This window comes from Mustela nigripes, chromosome 3 (assembly GCF_022355385.1).
Source record: "Mustela nigripes isolate SB6536 chromosome 3, MUSNIG.SB6536, whole genome shotgun sequence".
NCBI classification, from domain to species: Eukaryota; Metazoa; Chordata; class Mammalia; order Carnivora; family Mustelidae; genus Mustela; species Mustela nigripes.
The window spans coordinates 63863122-63882055 of NC_081559.1; the positions used below are offsets into that span (position 1 = coordinate 63863122).

An 18934-nucleotide genomic window follows, 5' to 3' on the forward strand; every position below is an offset into this window, starting at 1 on the left:
TGGAGTCCTGCATCGAGCTCTCTGCTAGGCGGGGAGCCTGCTTCCTCCTCTCTCTCTCTCTCTCTCTCTGCCTGACTCTCTGCCTGCTTGTGATCTCTGTCTGTCAAATAAATAAATAAAATCTCTTAAAAATAATAATAAAAGAATAAAAAGACACCTCAGTCTCAAAATATGGGCGTTTCCCCGTAATGGGGCTGCCAGGATTTACCAATGACAATTTCCACCATGGATCCTTTCTCCTCTAAGTCAATGTCACCAGAAAAAGGCCACTTACCTAAATTATATACGGTTGTTATTGTTTTTTTAAGATTTTATTTATTTGAAAGAGAGAACATGCAGAAGGAGCAGAGGGAGAGGAATAAGCAGTCTCCGTGCTGAGCTTGGAGCCTCATGCAGGGCTTAATCCCAGGGCACTGAGCTTAACTGACTGAGCCATCCAGGCACCCCAAAATGTATAGTTTTTAACTCAACTCACAATTTAACTGAAAGTAAATTATGATGCTTTTTCCCTTGTTCTTTCCTCCACCCTCACCTCTGCCTTATTTTCCCCCAGCACAAACCAGAGTCAAGTTCTTTATAGCAGGCACAGTGCAAAAGGAAGAAATTTGTGACTGCAATGGCTTCTACAGACCAGTGAGTAATTCCTGGCCCCAGGTTCCTACGTGAACTGTTCCCATAGCACCCCCTAGTGACCAAAAAGCATTTTTCTGAACCCATGAACTCTACATTCTCAACTGCCTAAAAAGCAAAGCATTTAAGATGTAAAAATAATGCAAACAATAATGAGTTTACCCTCTGGGAACATCTGCCCCAGTTAAGACAATAATTTTAACCTCTGTGGACAACTTTTCTCACCACTAACATAGAAAAAATAACATCCTCAACAATCAAAGTCCTTCTCCCTTTGAGCGTGGGAGCTACCCAGCAAGATAGATTACCAATACCTGTGGCTGTTTTTAAATAAGAGGAAAGGAAAACGAGACACAAAGTAACAAGAGAATATGCACCCTTAGGCCTACCTGAATCATGAGGAGTATCCTAAGTTAAATCCAAAATATACAGGCCTGTTCACTTCTCCTTCTTTGCTATCATATGCTTTGACTCCCTCTTTCCTCTGTTTACCTGGTTTTAAGGAGACTGCAGGAACCAAGGAGTTTTCTAGAAATAGCCTTCAACTACCCAGAACCATATTCATTTATGCTATAAAATACCAGAAGATTTTTTAATCCCGTTTTCAAAATTGAGATTTTTGTTTTTGACATGCATTCTGGAAAATACAAATGTTAGATTACTTTGATTGGTTAACAGAGAGTGCAATTTGAAATGAACACGGTAATAATGAGAAGTGCTTACACCTTCACCCTTCAACTTCCTGCCCAGCAAATAAACACTCTGACTGACTACGGTGCCTGGTACTCATGGCTCAGTAGGCACCTCACATCCTTTTGATTCTTCTTCTCCAAGTCTGGGACCTTCAACAAAGCCAAAAACTTTTGCTCAGTTTGCAAGCCACAGCCTCTCAGAAATAAAGCCCTTCGCTGCCCTCTACTGGAAAGACTCGGAACAAAACTAAAATCCATCCTTCCAGCATTTGAAATCACCTTATCTATTCTTTTTCTTTTCTTTTCTTTTCTTTTCTCTTTTCTTTTCTTTTCTTTCCTTTCCTTTTCTTCCTTTCTTCCTTTATTTTTTTAAGATTTTACTTATCTATTTGACAGAGAGAGAGATCACAAGTACGTTGAGACACAGGCAGAGAGGGGGAAACAGGCTCCCTACTGAGCAGAGAGCCCAATGTGGGCCTCCATCCCAGGACCCTTAGATCATGACCTGAGCCAAAGGCAGAGATTTGACCCACTGAGCCACACAGGTGCCCGTATGCTCTGGTTTCTTGATAATATATAACCTTCAATATCTCATAAATAAATCATAAGATCCCAAGAGGGGTTAAAAATGCAACTGTGTAGAAATTCAAAGTCATTTTCCCTCTTTATTGACTAAATGAGGAGTCTACATGGCAGCAAACTGGGAAGCGAGCGGGCTTTGCAAAGCCACTATGTGATAAAGTGGTCAAGGTCCAACCTGTGTCTGCAAACTGAATCATCACAAACCGGGAGATATTTATCCTCTTTCTGCTCATACTTCAAAATATGTATACTTTTTTTAAAAAAGATTTTTAATTTATTTACTTGAGAAAGAGAGAGAGAGCACAAGCACAGGGAGTGGCAGACAGAGGGAGAGAGAGAAGCAGGCTTCCTGCTGAGCAAGGAGACCGATGTGGGGCTTGATCCCAGGATCCTGGGATCATGGCCTGAGCTGAAGGCAGATGTTTAACTGACTGCGCCACCCAGGCACCCCTCTGTATCCTTTTTTAAAAATCAGCCTTAAGAATCCATCTGTCCTGTTACTCAGGACTTCATTAGTTATCATAAAGCTACAGTTAAAGGCCATAAATGTAAACCAAGTGTCTAGCATGGTGCGTGAAGCTACACAAGAAGTATGAATTCTTCTCTCTTTTCTTCCCAGGTCCCCCCTTCAAGCCGCTCCAAGACCTTTTCCCTTCTGTAGTATATATTCCCCACCCACATCTTCAGGCACATATTCTCTGTTGCTCTTTCAGTATGTCTTGTGCTGCTTGTGCTGTGTTCTCCACTGGAAAGGAGAGTCTCACTGCCTGGCTGGTCCTTGGTCTACAAGTGCCCATTCCTGGGAGCCATGGGGGTAATGGCAACAGCCATTACAGCGGCTGTAGCAGCCGGAGCGGCAGCAGGGGTGCCTGCAGCCCAGCAATGAAAGATGCTACAAAAACAATGATGACATTATAATAATAAAACCATAATAATAACGCAACATAAGCGATGATAATAATAAAACTCACTAGGATTATGATAATAACTAGTGCCATGTATTTTTTGTGCCAACCAACCACTGGGTTATACACTGCCCATGCTTCACCTAATTCAGTCCTCAAAAACCACAGGAAGGTATCGTAATGACTTTCCCCATTTCACAAAGGAGAAGCTGAGTTTCTGGAAGGTTTCAACAACTGTCGATGCTATTCGACCCCCACTGGCTACCTGTCTTCCCTTCAGAATCTCCAAAGCCCTTTATTCACCTTAGTACCCCCACACCTGCTAGAATCCAGGCACACCTCCAGGGCTACAGTGATGGTCACAGCATCTCCGAGTGCCTGGGTACAGCATGTGCTAAGGGACAGACTACCCACTGAGAATGATAAATGTACCCCCCCTTCTCCTACTGAGACCATGTCCCACCGCCTAGCGTCTCCATCTAGATTTCCTTCCTATCCTCTCCTCTCTTCTTCCTCCTTCTGATGTACGATTTGGTGGAAAGAGAACAGAACCGGAAATAAGGACGGCCTCTCATTAGTCGTGTGACTTCAAACAAGTCAGTTCATTTCTCCCACTTTCGTCTGTCAAGTGTAATGATAGCGCCTGCCCGACCTGTCTTCAGGCACAGCTGTTTAGAATGAATAAGGAAGCAAATGTGAAAGTGAGCTAAAAGCTGTAAATGAGTATCAGCTGCGTGCATATTTGATTCTTACTATTCTCTGGTCTTGGCAAACACAAAACACTGTGCTGCTTTCCCACAGGAGACAGGACCCGCTGCAGGGAAGGTGCTGGCTCACGCCCTCTGCCAGCACCATGATGGGGCAGGAAGAAAACCCAAAGACATGTGAATCAGCAACAGCAATGAAATAATATTGTCATCCTTCTCCCTCTTTCTATAGGTTTCCACAGGCTTCTCCCTCTCGTCCAAAGCAACAGCAAAAGAGAAACAACCTTCCTCACCCACCCCACCTTCCTGGCCACTCTTTCCTCACTCCTTATCTCACTGGGTACTTCTAAAATGTCCACCTCTGTAGCCATCATGGTCATTCCTTTATTTGCACCATAGTCATGGCAGCCTGTGTTGCACTGAGCACTCACAACGCGTCAGACACAGTGGAGACATCCTGCCTGGATCATCTCTCATCATCACAGTGATATACTTTCGGGGTCCTGGGCTCCATTGGGCTAGACTGGACTCACAGAAATCAGCCAGCTCGCCCAGGGAAGGACAAAGATCCAGCTGCTGTTGCTTTCTGACCAATCCTATTTCCTATCTAAATCTAAGCATTACATACCAGCCAAGGGTTCCTTGGCTGAAAGATCGCTTAGAAACCATAAGGAAATCCTATCATTAATAGCCTATGAATGTATAACCACAGTGACGTAAAGCATAAATATTTCCTTGAATAAAGACTAATGACCCTATAGAAAAAGTACATTCACGTCACCTTTTAATGTTTAATATAATGAGAGAATGTAATATTAATGAACTCTTCCTATTAAGAAGTAATTGTGTTTATTACAAAGAAGAGCTGGCAGGCACCACCGTGAACAGGTGATCAAATTAGCATCATGAGCAAAGGAATGAATCAACACCAAGGTGAGGAGAACACGGCATCATTCCAAGGTATTCCTGACAAAAAATGCGTAAATTAAGTCTAGTCACAAAGAAATATCAGACAAACCCAAGCTGAGCCCCACTCTGCAAAATAAGTGGCCTTAGAGTTTTCAAAAGGGTGACTGTCCATAAGAGAAAAATAAAGACTATTCCAGAGCAAAGGAGACTAATGCCGACCACCACTAAATGATCCTGGGTGGGCTCCTGGACCAGACAGATGACCACTACCAAAACCGGCAGAACTTGTATAAGATCTGAAAATTAAATAATACTGTGTCAGTGTTAACTTCCTGATTTGGGTGAGTAAATTGTTAGGTAAAAGAATGCCCTTATTTTGGGCGCCTGGGTGGCTCAGTGGGTTAAGCCGCTGCCTTCGGCTCAGGTCATGATCTCAGGGTCCTGGGATCGAGTCCCGTATCGGGCTCTCTGCTCAGCAGGGAGCCTGCTTCCCTCTCTCTCTGCCTGCCTCTCCATCTACTTGTGATTTCTCTCTGTCAAGTAAATAAATAAAATCTTAAAAAAAAAAAAGAATGCCCTTATTTTTAGGAAACATGCACCGAAGTATATTTAAAGATAAAGGACATCAGGTCTATAATTTTGAAATGCTCCCAAAGCCAGAGAGAGAGAAAATATAGAGAGAATTTTTTGGTGCTATTTTTGTACATTTTTATAAGCCTGGAGTTATTTCAAAATAAAACATAAAAATAGAATGGACAAATTATGAACACATGTGAACTATTAAATAAATATGAACTGTCATAATCCTATATCCCTACCCATTTACTCCTAAGCACACAGGAGGACCAAACCGGGGTGCTTAATATGAAGTCAATCTTACAAGCCTGATATAAGAAATTCTGGTGCCCACCAATGCCACCTTACTTTTTCCAATTCACAATGGTTCCATTCAAATGCAGCAGTGATACAATATCTCTTCCCTTCCTTCCTTCCTTCCTTCCTTCTTTCAAGTAGGCTCCACACCCAACATGGAGCCCAATGTGGGGTTTGAATTCATGACCCTGAAATCAAGACCCACACCAAGATCAAGAGTCGGACTTAACCAAATAAATCATCCAGGTGCCCATCTCTGTCTTTCTGATAGTGAATAATCACTTCTGACTTCTCAATTTCAAAATTAAGAAAATTCAAAAAAATCTTCCAGTGATTCCTTTCCCTGTGAAAACACAGGCAACCTCAATAAGGCGTATTGCATTCCTCCCTCTTCATCCCTTCCCTGGCCAATATGCTTTTTGGTTAAGCAGTTGGCATTGAGATATCTGTACAGCAACTAACCCTTTGCTTTCTCCTGCCATCCGTGTGTTTTAGCTCCAGAAAGTGTATGGACAGGAGTGTGAATGGGGTGACTCAAGGTTTGCATCACTAATAGAGAGCAGAGACCCCAGCCAACTCCAGCACCTAGATGCTCCTACAGAAAATGCACACGGCCGTACGCATCTGCATTCAATCTTAGCAGAGTGATTTCCGCTCTTCCCCACCCAGGGAATCTAGTAGGATAAACAGCAGAACACCACATGTTCAAGGTTTAAAACCTCTAAAGATGGCTGGACACAGGCCCCTAAAATGTCACTTGAGAAGGAGTAATGGCGATGAAGCCATTTCTTCTCGTGCTCAAAGAGAAGTGAAAAGCTGAAAAGAAATTATAGCTGTACTTAACCTTGTTCTTTCTCATGGGTCATTATTAGCATGTTCTCATTTAGAATTCACAGGATGTCTTCTGGTACAGGAACATCAAATCTCTTGTTACCCTTCACCACATGCCTGAGGTCAGACAGAATTTCCATTTCACAGACAGAAAAATTAGGGCAAAAGAAAATCAAGATGATCCCCAAGCAACACTGTCTGTCGGGGGCGGAGGGGGCCCAAATGGACCAAATATTCTGCCTCCAGGAAGAAAACAAATATCCCTAATTTCCACAATAACCACACACACACACACACACACACACACACAATCATTTTATGTCAGTAATTACTAGGAAAGCCACACTGGTCTATTTTTATTTCTTCTTCCTGATTTAGAGGAATCAGTCTGGATGAAGACAAGATCACCTAAGCACATAAAATTCCATGGCTCCCAACTAATGCTTCACATTCTGGGCAAACATGAATATGACAGCCTCTACTTCTCTTGTGCCAAAGGACAGCACAAGAGGGCTCAAGGGACTTCCTGAGAACAGCTGGCCCTTCTTTCTTTTAAATATGAGAATTATTCATGTTAAAAAAAAACACATTAAAAAATATCTCTTAATTTTTTGTTTTCATAAGGGAGGAGAAGCAGAAACTATTGTTGTTTTTTTTTTTAAGATTTTTTTTTTTTTTTGAAAGATAGAATGAGAAAGAGAGAGAGAGAACATGAGAGCGGGGTGAGGGGCAGAGGGAAAAGCAGATTCAGGGATCCCAATGCAGGCTTCGATCCTGGGACTCCTGGATCATGACCTGAGCCAAAGGCAGACGCCCAACTGAATGAGCCACCCAGGCGCCCCAGAAACTGTTGTTTCTGACACAGTTTGCCTAACTGTGCAGAGCTTGCTCAATGGGCCCAGTCCTCTAAGCACTGGTATATTGATGGACTGCTTCTATTTTTTTTTTTTTTTTTAAGATTTTATTTATTTACTTGACAGAGAGAGAGACAGCAAGAGAGGGAACACCAGCAGGGGAAGTGGGAGAGAGAGAAGCAGGCTTCCCTCTGAGCAGGGAGCCCAATGCCAGGCTCAATCCCAGGACCCTGGGATCATGACCTGAGCCAAAGGCAGACACTTAACAACTGAGACACCCAGGCGCCCCCTATCTGTTTCTATTTTTAAAACAACAAACCGGGGAGACAGAAATCAAAGGACCCGCAGACACAAGGAGCATCTGAAGAACCAATGTACACTGGGAAACCAGAGGATGATCACCCAGGAGACACTGCTACGACCAGGAAAGTGAGAAGCCGAGAAGAAGTCAATAAAGACAAGTCCACAAGTGGACAACACAAGTAACACTGAAGACTCCCCTACACAAACTTTTAAACTGAATTTGCTTAAACACGGTAAGCACCGAAGACAAGCAAAGACATCCTACAACAAAGGTCTTCAATGCTCCTGGTGATTAAAATAATATTTACTTCCATGGGACCAAGCCCATAGGAGAAGTTTCAAGCAAGGAACAGCACAGTTGCTCCCCAGCATCCCACGCCCCACAAACAGAAGGCAGTCGGCCTGCTGCTAAGAGGAATCCCCAGGAACGACTGAATGCCAAGCATTTGGGGTGCATAAGAAAGAGAGCTTCAGATGGCCTTTCCAGGGTACACACAAGCTTAGGTGTTCACGGAGTTAGCAAACACTTGTGAGCACTTGACATGAGTGAGACATGAGCTGTGATCGATATTCTGGTCAGCATACTTGCCAGGGAGCCTACAGGCAAGGAGCGGGGCATAGCTGATAACCCACGGGCACTAGAAAACGAGAATTCTCACAGGAAAACAGCAGACTGAATGAAGATCGAGGGTAAGAACCACATTGCAATGGGCTACTCTTGTTCCTGTAAGATGTTTAAACAATGAATTAATATTCTCCCTTCAGTCTTTCTCTGTGACATTAAGACGTGTGGTTGTTCTTCATTTGAAGAACAAGCCCTGAGGTTCAAGTCTAAAGTCCAGGAGCAAGTACGTGGCAGAAGACATGCTTGAAAAATCACATCTCCCCAAACTCTTAGCTGCTTAAGGTTTGCTTAAGAGACATGCAAAACAGGGTTTGGAATGCACAACACACTCATATGTAATGAAGAATTTAAATATTTTTTAAAAGAAGGAAAACAAAGCTAGGACCTGAAAAGCTTCTTCATTTTCTCAAAATGATAGCCTTTCAAAAAAAAATACAGGTTCATGAGGGACAGACAAGCAGTGAGAGCTACGGGTGGTTCACCAGAGCTGGAGTTCACAATGTAAGCTGGAAGCTGAAATGGTGCCATGAATTCAAGCTGGAAGCTGAAATGGTGCCATGAATTCAAGTGAAGGTGGTGGGCCTTTCTTTGACAGACAGGTGAGCCTTTCTTTATTTTTTCATTTATGGGTTCTTATGGTTGTTTTTATTTAGTTTGGGGAACCACTTTGAAGCCATCCAGTGACACGATCAGAAAGTTATTCCTGACACGATCAGAAAGTTATTCCTGGGGCAGTGTCTAAGAAAGAACAGAAAGGAGGAACAGAAGGGAGGGAGTGCAACTGTCCCATCAGAACCAGGAGAACCTTCCAAGTACTGTGGCAGAGGCCCAGAGAGCGAGCAGATGAGGAGCAAGGGGGAAAAGAGACCTTAAATACAAAAATAGCCCCAGCATTCTGAGGTTGGGCGACTCAGACAGAAATACCGAACATGGCAAGTTTAGGTCTGGGAGAGGAGGGAAGCCACTGGGAAACTGCCCCTTGGAAGCCTCCAGGCCACCTGACAGGAGTTGGGGGTGCAAAGCTAAAGCTCTGCTCAGAACACAGGCCTGTCAAACCCTCTCCAGGGGCAACCACTAGGATGAGACTAGGCAAAACTAGCAAAACAAGTTGAGACCCACAAAAATGTTCTTTGGGGATGACACAAACAGAACAAGCCAATGGCTCCCTTAACAGCATTTTCCAACTTGGGCTAACGCTTCAGATGTCTGACCAAAATCACTGCGCTCGGTTTCGCACATGCCAGGGCGTCTCTCCTGGATCCTCCTTCTGTCTGGAGCCCTCAGATAGCGGCTGGGCCCTTGCTGCCTCAAACTGAATCTTTAGCATTCCTGTCACCCCTTGATATGCACCACTCTGAGGGACCATCTGCCAAACTTTCACTTTTCCCTCAGAGACAGCCCTCAGACCAGCCCTGGTTCAGGTCTGTGCGGCCAATGCGGCAATCCCCCTGCCTCACCCCACCCCTGCCCAGGCCCACCGCCCCAAGAACTCTCCTAGTCACCTAGTCACACACCTGGACACAGAGGGTCGTATCTTAACTTCTACACTTAAATATGCTTAAAACAATGTTAAGGCCTCGGCAAAATGTACCTCATACACAATGTTTCCGGAAAGGCAATGACTGGAAACTAACAGTCAGTTACTGTACCCGGGCACTATGAGATGTAATCTCTGAGGCATATTTCTCTGCCAGTTTTACTTCAGAGCGTACAACTCGGATTCGGATCAGCTTTCCCCGTGACTATTAACCATAAAAAGTGGGGGAAAGAGAAACTTCCTTTCTAAATCTGTGACTACCTACATATTTTTAATTATAAATATCTAATATAATTTTAAAATCAAACTAAACCAAACCGGAAGTTAAATTTTGTTAGGCTTCACGCCATAACACAATCAGTAATTACAAATAAATTAAACTCTGGAGAAATAAACACACTCACACATATACATCATTTTTTTAAAAAAATCTAAAAGCAAGAATGGAAAATTTTTCAGGTAATCATTACTATAATTTAGTTAAATTACAAGAGGGGCCAAGGCCTTTTATAAGGAAAAGACCGACATTCCACAGATACTCAAGATAACCATTAAATTTGTCAATAAAATCAGATTTTTCGAAGATAACCACCAAGAACAAATTTGGGGTTTTCTTTTGTCATTTCAAAACAGCTTAAAAATGACTGCTCCTCTTGGGTGAAATTTCCAAAGGAAAGATACTCCAGGCTATTTCAGGTCTCCAGGATCCAAGCCCCATCATGATCCTCTCCCTACTCTGACCTTCCTTAAGCAAAGCTGATAAATGGAAAAATGAAATCATTCAAGTTTCACACTGTTTTCCACAAACACATAACAGCAAGCCAGAGATACCCGAAAGGCAAAAATGCAGCCATCCAAGGAATCACTGATCGGATAACCTCTGAATAACACATGATGAGGATGTGGCAATCTTTTTCCTGTTTCTGTGGGTCTCATTTCCCTGGGTGGGGAGCAGCCCTTGCTGGATCACAAAGGCTAGTGGTGCTTACCTTTTTGGCTCTTTGGGCTATGTCTGGGGTCCTTGTAAGCAGCTTCTCAATCAGGTATTCTCTGTTCTGCAAAACAAACGTTCCCAACAGTTTTAACACCAAGTAGCATACGCAGAAATTCACAGTGATTTCAAAATAGCAGATTTATGTGGGTTTTTAAGCATGTTACCTTGGCTTTCTGGAAGAATTTGCATTTTAAAAGCTCGGCGGCTGTAGGCCTGAAAGATCAATAACAAATTAGAGTTGAAACAATGACCACTTGATAAATACACTGCCTTGACGAAACAGGCAAGTCCCAGAGTGTTTCTGGAAAACCAGTTTCGGGAATAGCAAAACCAGAAACTATATTAATCACAAGTGGACCCCCAACTAAAACCATGCCTATTTCCCAGTTCCTTCCAAATACCCCTGCTGCAAAATGCATACATTCCTGTAAGTTAAATTCTGGGGCATGATCAGTTTTCCGCCCTTCGTCCTTACACCTCGCTGAGTGAGTTCAGTCTGTCTGAAAGGTGTCAGACTGACGCGTCTGCGAGCTCAATCCCTGGATTTATTAAGAAGCCGTGCCAGCTGCCGTATGACCCCGTCAAAGAAATTACAGTCTTCAGTGATCTCTGATTCCCCAAGAGCAGCAGGTATGGCCTGGGGTCCCCATCCTGTGGACAGGCTCTGCCAGTGAGCGACCCTGTCTCAAGTGTATATGGCCCACCTGTTGTCAGGGGAAGGTACATGCCAGGGTGATTAGTAAAATGCAAACTCCTTTAAAAGCATTCCTGGGCTGGTCTGATGGGCTCCTGATGGTCTTGTTTCTCTATTCTGTGTTTCCTATACACTGAACAGTAGGTCTAAAAACTTGGCGAGGTTGCATGGAGCATGTCAGGGGAAGAATATTCCATAGATGATGCTGTGCACTTCTCCCCACGGCCCATCAGGGGCCCAGGATGTCAGGTTATCTCCCTGGGAGTGATGCCAAGTTTAACCAATGATCCCCAGGCCTGAGATCTCACCCCTGTAAAGGTATGTTTTCCCCAATGCATTTGGCAGGTATTTTGTTGGGTAACACTATGGCATTGGATGAGTATTCTATTCCTTAGCAGTTTTAGCATCTTTGTCTTAACAAATTATTTCATAGCAGGTGACAGAATGCTGATTTCCTACTTCTATCATTGCTTCTATGTTTATTAAATAGCATTCTTCCATAAAGAATAGCTTCCTTCCTCAAATAGTTCCTTCTGAAACAAGTAGCCAAGCAGATGGAATCAGATACATCTAGAGCAGTAGATAATCAGCAAAACAACTGTCCTGATCTCTTCAAAAACTCAGCATCATAGGTATTAGGTCGGTGGCTCCAGGAATGCAGGAGGAAAAATAAAAATGGCTACCAGGCTGTCATCTTCCAGGCCGCCCTCTTCCTTAACCCATGACTCTCCCACCGGAAGGACGTATGCCAAGGACACGTCACCAAAGTAAACCGATACCTATGCAGGAAACAGGAACATCAGGACTCCCCCCTACTCTCCAATCACCAAATACCTTACCTTATATGGCTGTGAATCTATGCCCTGTCTTAACCCAGATAAAAGACCCCTTGACCCCTCCCATGCGCGACTTCCTGGACTCCCCTCTCCGGAGTCCCCGAACCTCGCCCAAGGGCGCCTTTAATAAATCTTGCCTTGCGCCTATCTCGCCTGGTGTTGTGTTTATCTCGCCTGTAAAACCTTACAATGGGAGACCCCAGGGTGGCTCAGGCAGTTAAGCATCTGCTCAGGTCATGATCCCGGGGTCCTGGGATGGAGCCCCCCTTCAATCTTCCTGCTCGGTGGGGGTCTGCTTCTCCCTCTCCCTCTGCCCCTCCTCCTTACTTGTGCTTGCTCTCTGTCAAATAAATGAATAAAATCTTAAAAACAAAAAAATAGAGTCCTAGAGCAAAAGGAGAAAAAAGAACTATTCCAGATTAAAAAGGACTTAAAGAAACAAAATCAAACGCCAGAAGTGACCCTTGCTAAATCCTGTCTTTGAAGAAAGGGGAGAAGCTACAAAAGACATTTGGAAATCATTACACATACGTGAATATGCCACATATTAAGGCAATTTCAGGCAATTACTATTTACTTTCTTAGGTGTGGAAAAGTATTGTGGTTATATAGGAACACGTTTTTGTTTGCAGAGAACGCAAACTGAAGTATTAAGTCTGTCACACACTTTCAGATTGTTCAGCAAATAAGAGGTAGATAAACAGACACAGCAGATATGGAAAATGTTCGTAACTATTGCGTCTAGGTGACGCTATAGAAGTAAAGGCAGTATTATTTTTTCCATGCGTTCATGTATTTAAAATTTTTCATAAAAAAAAAAATTGGGGAGGCGAAAGGGAAACATTACTGACTATCAGGAAGTGTTCTCTCCGGGGATATTCACCAGAGGTGCAGACAGTATTTTGTTGAGAGGAGTGCAAGTTTAAAAGGAGTCCTCAGACTTGGAAAGATTGGAAAGCCCTGCTTGGGAATCAGGAAGGTCCATTAAAACGTGTCCAGAGATGGGGCGCCTGGGTGGCTCAGCAGGTTAAGCCTCTACCTTCAGCTTAGGTCATGATCTCAGGGTCCTGGGATCGAGCCCTGCACTGGGCTCTCTGCTCAGTGGAGACCCTACGTCCCCCCCCTCTCTCTGCCTGCCTCTCTGCCTACTTGTGATCTCTGTCTGTCAAATAAATAAATAAAATCTTTTTTTTTAAAAAATGTCCAGGGACTGAAGCCAAGCATACAGAAGAATTAGGAAACATCTTTAAGAGGCATGGCCGTCGAAACTGCGTAAGTCTACAGGGTTCATAAACTGTATTTCTATGCAAAGAACTTTTCTATTTAAATTGTTACTGCTCTTTCCCTCAGCTTCAAGTGGAACACTGCTTAGAGGTACCTGACAACCCGGAGTCACCTCATCCGTTGCAATAAACAGCTGTTAATTGTTAATTGCCTTGAGTAAATAAAGGTCTAAACAACAGGTGGGCCATGAGTCAGTTACATTTTGTGTGCCATCATCTCCTCTCACTGAGCTTGTTCGAATTCAAGAATTCGTACCTCGTTAAACAGGCACACGAAAACTAAAAAATGCTGCTGCTACTTCACACGATTTAACTTTGGTTGTTATTTTAATGTATACTCGTACTGATCATCGGCAAGGACTCTGGCCTCCAGCTACTCCAAATTCATCCTTCACTCCCTCTGTAAATATTTAGTAAGCATCCAGTCTTTGCCAGGCACGATGCTAGGGCTAGCATACCGCAGTGAATACGGCAGACACTGACGCTACCTCCAGCAACTTGGAATCCAGCATATACAAGTTAGCGTGTGCGGTTAGGCTGTAAGAGGCACCTGGGAACGTTCCAACACTGGAATGGAGCTCCAGGCGAAGGGGATGGCCACAGAGAAAACACGCAGGACAACCATTCCACACTGTACTGAGCGAGACTTGGCGTTATAACATGTTTGGCACCTCGTAACATGAAACAAAATTTTAAAAACCAAGAGGCACACAAAATAACGTAGATCTAACTTTTTTAAGTGAAAGGGAACCTTAGAAAATCAAGATGATTGAGGGACTCAATCATGGTAACTGATTCAGTCGAAACCCTCACGGCCTTTGGTCAATACAGTTACAACAGCATGGCCCCAGTCAGTCTCTCTGTTATGTCTCTCTTCTTCCTTCTAACCCACCACCCACCTTGCTCCAGAGCTGGCTTCTGTACAAACCCAATTCTTATCCATCCTAACAGATTTCAGTAGCCAGAGAGATGCTGGCTCGCTCCCCCCTCCTCATTTTTCATCGTGCCTCTCGTGAACTCTATCCTCCAGCTACACAGGTTCGCTCGTCCTTCTTGTGCTCCTTCATGACAAAGCACGCGCTGCTTTTCTTCAAAGATTTTTGTAACTGACTAGCACAGCCTTTGCTCATCAGTCAAGAACCAATTTAAATGTCATCATCTTCAGAGATACTTTGCTCAGCTTCTATAAGGAGAATTCATTGTTCCCCACTCAGTGCTCACACAACCAATCTACCCACAATCCTATTCTGTAATTATCTGTTCCTATGTCTTTCCACCCTGAACCCAGTAGGTTATAAACCCTTTCAAGACAGAGACCACACAGGATTCGTTTTTATGTCCCCATTGCCCAACACAGACCAGAAAACGGCTATATCTCAATTTCCATACCATAATCAATGGGGTAGAACTGATGCTACCAGACACTCGGGACACAGGACCACAACTCCTAGAGCCAAATCTAGTCAACACCAAATTCTAAGCATCTGTTCAAGGTAGTAACGAACAGGAGAATGATATAATAAAAATTAGATTCATACTAATGAGAAAAAAGGTGGGGGGGGGGTTAAGTCGTGCACAGTGGAGGTCCTAAAGTAAAGAGCGCCATGCTTCCCTCACTCCTCTGTACCCTGCCTCCTCCTTCCACACACTAAGGGTCAGGTGTAGGACCAACCCAGAGAGGAGGCTGGGAAATGCCAGACATACCTCAAGATACAGGGCTGAGAAAATACCTTCCCTTGCCCAGCAAGGTCATTTCTATGGTGACCAAAACTGTAAAGAAAAGCATGCTGCAGAGAATAAAAAGAAACTCTCCATTCTTAGCCTTCATCAATAAAGACAAACATTCAACTTCACATAAGAAATGAGAAATGGTTTAAAGGAGACACATTCCTTCTTGTATAGGCTCAACATTTATGTTAATAGGCCATACAGTTCATACAAAATAACAGGTCTACTCTATACAGAGAAGAACTTAACAGCAGATCCTCTGTGCACTCAAATGACCTCAAGTGTCTGCAGCTTTGGAGGCAGAATCATACAAGCACCGAGCAATCTCCCTAAGAAAGCATGGGAAAGCGGAACTGGAAAGAATGGGGAAAACGAGGGAGGAAGAAAATGACAGAAGGTATGAGAGAAGGTGAGGTGCGTGCAGCCCAATGGACTTTAGGGTTTTTGTGTTTGGTCGCTTGCTTGTTTGTTTTAGCTTTATGCTATAGCAACTACCAGTATGCGGTTAATACGGAACCATCAATGCTGCCGGCCTCTTAACTGAGTACCACATAAGACAAAGAATCCTGCAAGCATAGCTACATCTGACATGGCTGCTAACAATTTTCAAATAATGCCACATAACCTAAATACAGACACTGTTGTACAAGAAAAGCTAAAATGCTATGCACCAACAACCCAAATAATGTACAGGCTATGAATGATGATTCCATTTTAAATCCTTGAAAACAATGCAGGAGTCTGCCAGTACCAACGTTCTCAGAAGAAAATCTCTTAAAGGATCCAGTTAATACATATGGATGAACCAAAGTCCTCTGAGACTTAAAATAATTTTCAAAGGATTCAGGATGAACATGATACAGTTTAAGTAGTTTTAACAATTTGCATTATAATTTCTAAAAATCTCACTGACCTCAGACAGAGCTGTATCTCTCACCCTCCCCTCCCCCCAAAAGTAATATCAAGTTTTATTCACTGCTAATGAATTTATCTACATGATATGCACCTTCCTGTTGCTTGAAGAAAATGCTGGTTCCTTTTACAGTTGCCATCCACATGAAGTACAAAATCTATAGGATTAAGGCTCATTTCTTAAGAAATAGCAAAATGTTCTGCTATCCAAATATAAGCACCTCTTAGTCTATTTCAAAGCAGAGCACAGATTTGGATGAGCCAAACAGCGCCAACATCCCAGCTCTCTTTTCTTAGGAAAGTGCCACGAGCTCTCAGGTTGATTGAAAACAGAGCTCCTTCTCAGGCAGTCTGAGGGCTCCAGCAGGGGACTGAATCTGTCCTGGTCACTGTTCACCTATGTTTCTATTTGTTGCTAAAAAGGTCCTCAGCTAGACCAGGGTTTGGGTACCTGTCAACTGCTTTCAGATTGCAAGTAGATGATCAACATGCAAAAAAAAAAAAAAAATTATCAAAAATCTTGCATTTGCTCCTCAACCCAGTCAAATTGTTTGTTTCTGAAACATTCTTCAATGAGTCTAAGTCATTGCCAAATTGCAAGCTCCCCACTGTCTCCAGCTGCTCAAGAAATATCAACTATGTAATACAGACTGTGGATAGAAAGACATAAAGATGAAAGACACAGGTTCTCCTTCTAGAAAAGTTACAAACTTATGAGGAAATTAGATGTGTAAGTCCATAAATGCACATAATGTGGTAAGTGCTTTAAGAGATATATCCTCAACATACTATAGGAAAACTAAGGGTTGTAATAATGCCACTCAGCCAGGAAGAAAAAAGGCAAATAGTGAATGACAACCCCAATTTCTTTTTTTTAAAGATTTGTTTATTTATTTTTAGGGAGAGAGGAAGAGAGAGAGAGGGCACATGCAATGAAGGGTGGGGGCAATAGGAGAGGGAGAAAGAGTATTTCAAGCAGACACCCCGCTGAGCACAGAACCCTACATGGGGCTCAATCCCACCACACTGAGATCATGATCTAAGCCAAAACCAAAAGCCAGACACTCAACTGACCGTGTCACCCAGGCGCCGCAGTGCTATCTCTTTAAGTGTGTGATTGTATTCTATCCTCATGACAATCCTATGAAGCAGGTGTTATTAGGCCCATTTTACAGATAAGGAAACTAAGTCATGTAGACAATGATATAGTAGAGCTAGGAATCTCACTCTGATTTATCTAACCCTAAGAAGATGGGACCTTTCAAGTACGGATTAAAAGAGGGTGGAAGGGGGACAGAGGCAGAGAAAGAACCTTTGGACAACAGAAGCAAAGACAGAGAAGACAGGAAATATTCACGGTTTCTTTCAGATTTGTGTAGCAATTAAATGTTCACTTATTTAGTAATGAATACATATTTTGAAACTGGATGCTATATTAAAAAATTCAATAGTTTTTTTTTCATTCTCATATTTCATGAATTTTTTTTTTGCCTCAAAAGAAGACATACAAGTGGCCAACAGACACATGAAAAGATGCTCAACATCACTCATCATCATAGAAACGCAAATCAAAACCACAATGAAAGAGATGCCTGGCTGGCTCAATCAGTAGAACATGTGACCCTTGTTCTCAGGATTGTGAGTTCAAGCCCCACGCTGGGGGACAGTTTACTTAAAAATATAAATTTAATTTAATTGAAAAAAAAACACACACACAAAGAAGTATCACCTTACACCTGTCAGAATGGCTAGCCACAAATATAAGAAACAAATGTGGAAGAGGATGTGGAGAGAAAGGAACCCTCGTGCTCTGTTAGTGGGAATCCAAATTGGTGCAGCCACAGTGGAAAACAGTGTGGAAGATCCTCAAAATTGAAAAAGAGAATTACCATATGATCCAGTAATTCCACTACCAGGTATGTACCTAAGGAAAATACTAATCCAAAAAGACAGATGAACACCCCTATTTTTATTGTAGCATTATTTACAATAGCCAAGATGGGGAAGCAACTCAAGTGTCCACTGACAGATGAATGGAGAAAGAAGATGCGGGACGTATATACAATGGAATATACTCAGTCATAAAAAGGAATGCGATTATGCCATTTGCAACAATGTGGATGGACCTAGAGGATATAATGCTAAGTGAAAAAAGCCAGACAGAGAATGACAAATACCATATGATTTCACTCGTAAGTGGAATTTAAGAAACAAAACAAACAAACAAAACACACTCTTAAATATAGAGAATAAACTGGTGGTTACCAGAGGGGAGGTTCATCGGGGTGGGTGAAATAGCTGTAGATTGTACACCTGAAACTAATATAACACTGTATGGTAATTACACTTCAATTTTTTAAAAAATAGTCCCAAGAATTTGCACCACTAATACTCTCTGTTTGTTATAGAAGACAATTGTGCAATAGTGAGATTAGATTATGTTATAATGAAAATATCTGAAAGAAGTCCTTAAACTAGTAATACTTTGTAAATCAACAAGTTACTAAGAGAGCACTCTGAGGGGAAGAATTTTTAAGAATTCAAATATATGGTGCACGACTCTTTTCAAGAATTTTTTTGGAGGGGTGGAGTGGTAGGAACCTGACATTCAAGCGCATATAACAAATAACTCCTGGAAAGACTTTCAAAATTATTAAGAAATAAGGACAATTTATTAAATACAATGTATGATAATCTAGTTTATTCTGACTGATTTACAAATTCCTAAAGAGATCTATTGTCCTATCATTAGTACACCAGCAATTTGCCCCACAGTTTTTCCAGAAGGGCTAGAAATGAGTGACATTATACATCATCACCACTACGTGGGATCTCAACTAGTTTGAAAATCCCAGAGACCATCAGACACAACCCAGAGCTAACTGGGAAGACAGGTACCTCTCTCAACGGGCTCTGGAGGATGGAACTATTTCCTTGGTGATGCCAAAAATTTATGTTTGGAGACGACACCAGCTACAAAGGTAAGACAAGCAAGTGTTGCAGGACAAAATGAGAACCCAAGAGCATCTTCACCCAATA

General features: G+C 42.6%; 1 protein-coding gene across 2 annotated transcripts in view; it reads right to left on the reverse strand.

The window, feature by feature from the left end:
- Positions 1-18934, reverse strand: part of STK39 (serine/threonine kinase 39) — a 299252-nt gene that overhangs the window by 173122 nt on the left and 107196 nt on the right. For both annotated transcript variants that reach the window (XM_059394116.1, XM_059394115.1), the window contains exons 9-10: positions 10607-10655; positions 10438-10503 (exon numbers count right to left, since the gene is read on the reverse strand). In XM_059394116.1, the coding sequence (XP_059250099.1) occupies positions 10438-10503; positions 10607-10655 (115 nt within the window). The remainder of the gene's footprint in view (positions 1-10437; positions 10504-10606; positions 10656-18934) is intronic.